We start from the raw sequence: 8,162 nt of genomic DNA, 5'->3' as shown, positions 1-8,162 counted from the left end.
TACATATATAAAATTCTAGAAGCAACATATCAAGTTTTGTGACTAGTTGTTAATATAGACACAATATGCTTAAAAAACAGGAAGTCGATATCGAATCTTATCGATTGCTTATAAACGGAATATGTAATCGATTATCGGAAACAAACTCGAGCTAGATGCACGAGGACGACGCTGGCCTTTGCGTAAATTTTGGTGTTTGTTTAGTGATGTGCTGATTTCAAGTAATTTTTTATGTACTTACAGTCACGGACAAAAGTATTGGCAATTGTGGTGTTGTCAACTAAAAATTCGAAATTTGAGAATAACCAACTTATTATTTTATTGAAATATATTTTTTTTATGATCTTTTAAATATCTAACTCACTTAAAAGTATTAAAAAAGGAACATTTTTTGTTGCTTCAAGCCTTACAAATAAAAAACAAAAAATTAGGTAATTTTCATAGGGACAAAAGTATTGGCAAAAACTTAAATAATTGTGTTAAAATTTAAAAAAATAAAACATGAGATAAAAATTAATACTTAGTCGGCATGCCTTTTTGTTTTATAACGCTTTCCAGGCGATTTGGCATCGAATGCACCAATTTTCGGGCAACATTTGGCTCAATTTTGTGCCACTCTTCCATTAGGGCTTCTTTAAGCTCAGTCTTTGTTGAAAATGTTTGCTTTCTAAGCCTTTTTTCTAGTTCCTCCCATAGGTGCTCGATTGGATTGAGGTCTGGTGATTGAGGAGGATGTGGAAGAACATGAGCTGTATTGTATGCAAGCCACATTCGCACATCATGGGCCGTGTGCTTTGGATCATTGTCCTGTTGAAAAGTGAACTGACTGCCTAACATCAACTTTTCAGCGCTTTTTTTTAAATTTGCCTTCAATATTTCCAAGTAAACACGCTTGTCCATTGTTCCTTCGATGAAAACTAGTTCACCCACACCAGCTGCGGACATACAACCCCACACCATAACACCTCCACCACCGTGCTTTACTGTGGGCATTAAGTTGCAACTATTGTATGCCGTATTGGGTTTTCTCCACACTTTAATGCGGCCATCTGAGCGAAAAATATTAAACTTACTTTCGTCGGAGAATAGGACATCGTTCCAGTAAGTTAATGGCTTCGATTTAAATTCTTTGGCGAATGCCAATCTCTTCGATTGGTTAACACTCGAAATGAGTGGTTTGCGTCTTGCAATTCTCGCATTGTACCCAGCCTTGTGTAGTACCCGCCGTACCGGTTTGGAGTGAATTTCTTTCCCAGTCTCTTCTTTAACCTCTGATACTATTTTGGATGATGTGATTTTTGGGTCTTTCTTGATCTTTCTTATTATTTGGGTGCAATCACGATCGGTTAACTTTCGTGGGCGGCCGGTGCGTTCAGCGTTTTCTATTGTAGGGTCGTCTGAAAATCTATGGACTATGCTCCGAATGGTAAATTGACTTCTGTCCAATAGCTCGGCAATTTCTTTAAAGGATTTGCCTTGTTTGCGTAAATTTAAAATAATTTTTCGCTGCTCTACGGTGGTTTCACACTTCTTACCGGCCATTTTTGCAAGATAATATATAAATTGATGCTTAAACAATTTTTTCTAAGTATTTTTTTTTAAGATTCAAATAACGGTGCTTACAGAGTTTCATTTTTGCAAAGAAAAGTGTGACCATATAAAAATAATATTAAAATAACAACTTTATATTGAAAATTGCCAATACTTTTGTCCCTATAAAATTACGGGTACTTGGAATTAAATAATTATTAAAAATTAACCATGCCGCCAAAGTTTATAAAAATAATTAGATTGCATGCACAAATAGCTAATAATCGTATGAAAAATATAAAATTGTTAAATATTAGACGGTATATTGGACAAAACCGACAATAAAACAAGATAATATTAAATTGCCAATACTTTTGTCCGTGACTGTAGTTTTGTGCTTAATAACATAATTAAATGCATTTAGAGGTGAGTGATTCTGGCTCCGGAACTAATCCAAAAATTGTTTCTGCTAAATCACCGTCGCTAATTTGACGGATGTTGGAATGAAATAAATAATAAATATTTGTGGGCTTGTGAATAATTTGTGTAATAAAAGTATTGCAGTACTGCAAACCAAAGCTTAAAAGCCAAGTATGAAGCCCAAGAATATATTGTTTACGGATGCCTTAGCATTAAATATTTCTCAACACTCCTTATTTACTGGTATGCGTTAATTCTAGGTGATGCCTTTTTATTAATATTAACATATTTTGTATGATTCGTAGCTATTGGCAACCAGGCGCTTTTTCTTTCTAGCAATTCCAATATTCGGTTGCCGCAGGAAGTGCGTTATAAAAAAGTACACGGTTTTGCTTTCAGCCACAAATGTGAGCAAACGGGGCTGCTACTATTTTACGCTGAAAATGAGTTCTCACTGTTTAAATATGATACTAATCAGAAAGAAACCTTTGTATTAATTTATGAAGGTGAGACAAAAGACTGGATTAATGCAGCCGTATTTTTGAAGGACGAGGGAAGCGGTCAATTTGTATTGCACATGGCACATGGCGCCCTTCTGCGTTTACAATACAATAACCCGAATAATATAGAATTCGGAGAATGCAGTATATTAGAATTGGCACGTTGTACTGACTATTCTTTGCTTTACTACACAATTTTGAACGGCACATGCTACAATAAGCTTAATATAATAAGCGGCAATGCATTCGGAGAAATACTTATTTGGCAGCCACATACTCCTGTTCATATTAACTTAAATTCACGTTCCAAAATATTTCGACTTTGCTTGCGGCTAAAGGCGCATAATGGTGTTATATTTTCTATTGACATACATTTAGCAGCACGTTTGCTAGTAACCACTTCCGACGACCGTTCTTTAAAGTTTTGGCAACTAGAAAGTGGATCTGCTCCAGATATAAAATTGGATACAGCTTTGATTAAGCCCTTGTTCAGCTGCTTTGGACATACTGCCCGAGTCATTTGTGCTACCATTGCGGAGTACGGTAAGATTCTCCACACAATCAACGAGAAAGTAACGATATTTTCGGTAAGCCGAATATTTAATGCCCTTGTAGACATTTGTCACTAACCAAACAACATATAGACTGGACATCCCATAAAAACAACGTTGTCACAAAAAGTATCGGAGGCATCTGGTCCAAACTCGCGAGTAAGGGAGTAAGATATACATATGATGTATTTTTGAACCGCTTACTCTACAGGAAAGTGCTTGGCGCACTCTCTTCCATATGATTTGTGCGATAGAACGGCAACGCTGTTAACTTTTATCTCGCTCGCACTTACTCTCAGGTCTCAATGCTCTGGACTCGCTATTCACGCATACTTGCATATTTTGTATATGAATAGAAGCATTTATGCGCTTGTGTGCTTGTTGCTTGCCTGCCTGCCTGTCCCCGATGCAAATTTAACAAGATTTTATGATTTCTGATTTTGGACCTCTCCACATAGACACACACATACAAATGTCTGTGAATGGGCTGATCATTGGCACAAAAGAAAATACATTATTGGCACGCGCCTGACGCGCGTTGCCGTTCTATCGCACAAATCATATGGAAGAGAGTGCGCCAAGCACTTTTCTGTAGAGTAAGTGGTTCAAAAATACATCATATGTATATCTTACTCCCTTACTCGCGAGTTTGGACCAGATGCCTCCGATACATTTTGTGACTACTTTCCGGTACTCATGTCTAGTCTATATGTTGTTTGGTTAGTGCATTTGTCTTACTAGCTTCTAAATATGCTAGAATATAAAAAAGTTGTATGCAAATTTATCGGAAAACAGAACACTGCCATAAAAAAAAAAAATGTTCGACCGATTCTTGCTATTGAGATATATAATATAGGAGTACGATATTAATTATATTTGGTTTATATATTAACAGTATAGTTTAAATAATAAATTCCGGGCTTACTCAATATATATTGATAAACAAAGATTTTAATTTTCGATAAGATTTTGTCTATTCACAGGGAGCAAAGTGGAACCAATAAATACATTAATAAACAAAAAAGTTATCCATACATATGGCAGCTATATGATATAGTGGTCCGATCCAGACGTTTTCGACATAAATACTGCCTGTAATAGAAAGACGCTCCACTATAATGATTAGAGACGATAGCTTAAAAACGGACTAATTCGCATTGAAACAGACAGACGGCAATAGCATCTCGGCAACTGTTGCTAACTTAGAATATAAATATATATACATATATATATATATATATATATTTATATATATAGATGCATTACAAATTTAATGAAAAAATCAAAGTACTCTTTAAAGGGGCATTCAATATAAATAATTTCTAAGCTCATCTGAACTTTATTTTGCAGGAGGCCAAATTTTTGTTATAAGTGGAGGTGAGGATTCCCATATATGCATTTGGAGTCATTCAGGTGAATTGTTATTCAAACGGCGTCAACAATTTGGTGCGCCAATATGGCGACTGAGTTTCGATCATTCTACCTCAACGCTCTATAGCACAGGGTCAACAGGAAACGTACTTGCTTACAACTTAAAAATGACTTTAAGCCCAAAACACATCCATTCAACCCAACTGATATCGTTAGATTCATCCACCGAATTTATGAAAAAAATTAAATATTTAAATAATAGTACAATCATTGCTTTAAGCAATAAAAATAACATGTTCTATATGAGACTTACTAAGTCATCTGAAAAGACCATTTGGAAATCGGTTGCAGACTTCCCCACCTATAAGTGCACAGTTTTAGCTATTAACGATGGAATAATTGCTACCTGTGGCTACCAGCGTGTTACACTTCTAAGCTATAACGAGAATACAGAACGCTTTAAGCTACTCTACGATGGAGTCAAACTCAATGGTCTTATTCAATCGTTTCATTTCCTCAGCAAAGAACTTTATTTGATATCTGATGAATATGGAAACTGTCTCTTACTCAAGGGAAATAATATGGATGTTGAGGGAAGCATAATTATCAATAAATGTCGTGAACCCTGGATAACAGCTGCACTGCTTGTGAGCCTAGATTGCTTGCTGTTAAGCACTCGCAATGGCCATCTTATGCTTTACGCACGAGAAGGCTGTGCAAATTTACAACTAAAGACCACGCTTAAACGCTTGCATGGCAAAATGGGATCTACTCTTCTTCAATTGTTAAAGATTGATGAGAAAATTGCATACATATTAAGTGCTGGACACGAATCCGCTCTAAGACTTTTACGATTAAATTTAACCGATTATCGTTTAACTTTTTTGCAACGTCAGTGTGTGCCTTTAGCGTGGGTAGAAGCATCACCGACTATAGATTTGTTGATCGGATTTAATAACAATCATATTGTGGCTTGGTCTAATAAAAATGACGTGGTTTTACAATTGCAATGCGGAGGAGGCCATCGGTGTTGGGACTATCAGTTAAACAATGAAGAACTTGATATAATATATATTAAACAAAATCATGTATTTCACTATCGTGAGTTACTTTACAACAAATGGTCTTCATGTTTATGGCAGACTTTGCGAAATGAATGGCACATACGAAGTTGTAATATTATTCAATTAATTGAAGAAAACAATGTACAGCCATATATTGTGTCTGCCGGTGATGATAATATTATTAAAATTAATCAGGTTATCGGTCAGTCGTTTTATCAGTGTGCCGAGTTGCATACGCACATCTCTAGCATCCGACACTTAGTACTATGCCCTATAAAATGTGAAAACGTTGTAAACTATTGGCTTATCTTCTCAGTTGGAGGTCGGGCGCAGCTATGCATTAATAAGTTTGACACAAATGGCCCAGTCGTAAGTGAAGTGTGTTCGCACATAGTAAGATCAACAAGTGACGATAACGGCTTACTTGAAGCTCGGTTAATGGCAATTAACGTTTTACAGCATACTGCACCTGGAGAATTTTCACTTTATATTGCCAGCGCTGATGGAAAAATTCGGTTGCTCCACTGGCAGCAAGAAAGACCTACAAAAATCAACGTACATTGTCTAATTGATATCAAAAGATGTCCGCTTCAGATGCGGTCTTTAAATAATCTTAATTTATTGCTAATCACAACCACAAATGGCATGCTGTATGGTTTCGATAAGACTCTTTGTCTCAAACGGTTTGAGCTTAAGTTGCACGCGTCTGGTATCAATGCTTTTGACACGTTAGACGATTGTTCCCGTTTACATATTTTGTCCGGTGGTGACGATGAAATCTTTAAGTACACCACAATCCAAAAATCCGACATGAGTGTCCTACAAAGCACGCAATTCTCGGCCATGCATAATGCTCAGATAAATGCGTTAGGAATACATTCATTGAAACAGGTTGATGAAGCTTCTCAATTACGTGCTTATACGTGTAGTATGGATAAACAAATTTATATGGTAAATTTAAAAACTTTAAAATACACTCGCATCGGTTATACATGTTTATCTGATATAAAAGGAATTCTAATAGATAAAAATCAGCGTTTATATATATACGGTTGTGGATTAGAAGTAATTTTACTGGAAAATAATTAATTACATATATGTTACAAATCTAATTATTAGTATGCACAGTTGGCATGGGCGCTATGTTTTTAACATGCACATGATACTGTCCTGATTAACTCTTTGTTAAAGAATAATTTAATAAGGTCTACAAAAATTACTTTTCTATGAAGTCGTTTTTATTAGATGGCACATTACATTTACTTATTTACGCAGTATTTAGATTATTATAAATAAAAATTTAGATTAGTCAATTAAAGATTTGAAACACGAAAAAATAAACAAGTAAAAAGTTACAGTCGGCGCAAAAATGTTTACGATTTAGAAGCTCGAGAAAGTGGAAAATGTCTTGCTATTGAAGAAATGTCAAATGTCGAGCTGTAAAGGTGAGGACGCGTGGTCGGATGGTTATTGGCTGTATTACCCGTTTACCTGGCAAATTTTGTGAATAAATTTTAAGCTGTTGTGCACCGCTTTGCACAGTTTACACCTGGAAGAAAACACGATTAGACAGGAAACGTCACCCTCCCCTGACCACCCTGACCCTTGAAGGCCTGTTGCACAGCATAGACAAAACGGGGTAGAATGGGCTAACTCCCCAGACCAGAGAGCTGACCTACCCCAAGTGCCCAGTTTAGGCTCCCCAAAGCTATAAAAAACTAGGGGCACTACACATTGATTTATCTTGTGTACCACCAAATTCAAAAGAGACCAAACGACCAGCACAATACCACCACATCGCTCGAGCATTGCCCGATGGTATGAACGCACATTATGCTTCGCAGAGTTCACGCTTATAAAAGTCGCCATTCCATCATTTCACCATCGGCCAAGGAAGATATCCAGTGTTTCTGCATTAAAAATGGGGAAAAATGGTAAAATGTATCTGGACAAATTTATGTAACAGGCAGATGGAAGTATCTCCGATTCTATAAAGTATATACATATGTATATTCGTGATGATCAGCAACAGCCGCGTCGAGCTGTGCGCATGTATGAACGCAAGAATTTCAGCACCCCTTCCCACTCAGCTCGTTTTTGTTTCCGATAACTTGTTCCGTTTCTAAGCAATCGATAAAATTCAATTCAAATCCTGTTTTTTGGCAAGTCTCTTAGGCTTTAAGAGCTAGAGTCACCAATTTTGACATATAGCTTTTTGCACAGTATTAATACATCAAGTATCTTTCATTTCATAGCTATCGTCGCCCCTGCTGCCATTGAATGGCATGACCACAGATTAAATAAATAATCCAATTTGAACTTTCCACCAATTAAAGTACAGTTTTAAAGTAATTATCTTTTTCAAATTATAAGAATATTCTATATCACAATAAAAAAATTCTTCAAGATCGGTATAGAAGCAAATAACAAAGTGCAAGAATTTCTGTATACATGTACACACACACACATCCATGCGTGCCTTTATTAAATTCCGTAAACAGCATTGCGTTTGTGACTGTATTGTTATCTGTTCTATATGCATATTAAAAATATGACATTTTTTAAAAATGTGTAAAATGCGGCCCTTCTGTTTCCCCATAAGAAAACACATTCACACATTTTTCAAAAAAGTCACACTTTTCAAAAATGTCACATTTTTAAAAAATGTGTAAAATCGCCCCGAACATTTCGTGCATTGTACGATGATTAATCGAAATTTCTATCGA

General features: G+C 36.0%; 1 protein-coding gene across 1 annotated transcript; it reads left to right on the top strand.

Moving 5' to 3' along the window:
• The first annotated feature begins 1,963 nt into the window (after positions 1–1,963).
• Positions 1,964–6,655, top strand: LOC6635289 (tRNA (34-2'-O)-methyltransferase regulator WDR6). The gene is made up of 3 exons (XM_002058763.4): positions 1,964–2,193; positions 2,256–2,993; positions 4,352–6,655. Exons 1-3 carry the CDS (start codon positions 2,124–2,126, stop codon positions 6,523–6,525), a joined length of 2,982 nt encoding a protein of 993 aa, XP_002058799.2. The 5' UTR covers positions 1,964–2,123; the 3' UTR covers positions 6,526–6,655.
• Positions 6,656–8,162: the final 1,507 nt, after the last annotated feature.

This window comes from Drosophila virilis, unplaced genomic scaffold (assembly GCF_030788295.1).
Source record: "Drosophila virilis strain 15010-1051.87 unplaced genomic scaffold, Dvir_AGI_RSII-ME tig00001479, whole genome shotgun sequence".
Classification (NCBI taxonomy): domain Eukaryota; kingdom Metazoa; phylum Arthropoda; class Insecta; order Diptera; family Drosophilidae; genus Drosophila; species Drosophila virilis.
Note: the sequence above shows the minus strand (reverse complement) of the source record. Positions and strands in the feature narration are given on the sequence as shown.

What these genes read in the sequence shown, in the direction of transcription:
- LOC6635289 (XM_002058763.4), top strand. Translation starts at nt 2,124, where the DNA reads ATGAAGCCCAAGAATATATTGTTTACGGATGCCTTAGCATTAAATATT. An exon ending in TCAACACTCCTTATTTACTG is followed by an intron (nt 2,194 to 2,255) that starts GTATGCGTTAAT and finishes TATGATTCGTAG; the next exon opens with CTATTGGCAACCAGGCGCTT. An exon ending in TGCTACCATTGCGGAGTACG is followed by an intron (nt 2,994 to 4,351) that starts GTAAGATTCTCC and finishes TTTATTTTGCAG; the next exon opens with GAGGCCAAATTTTTGTTATA.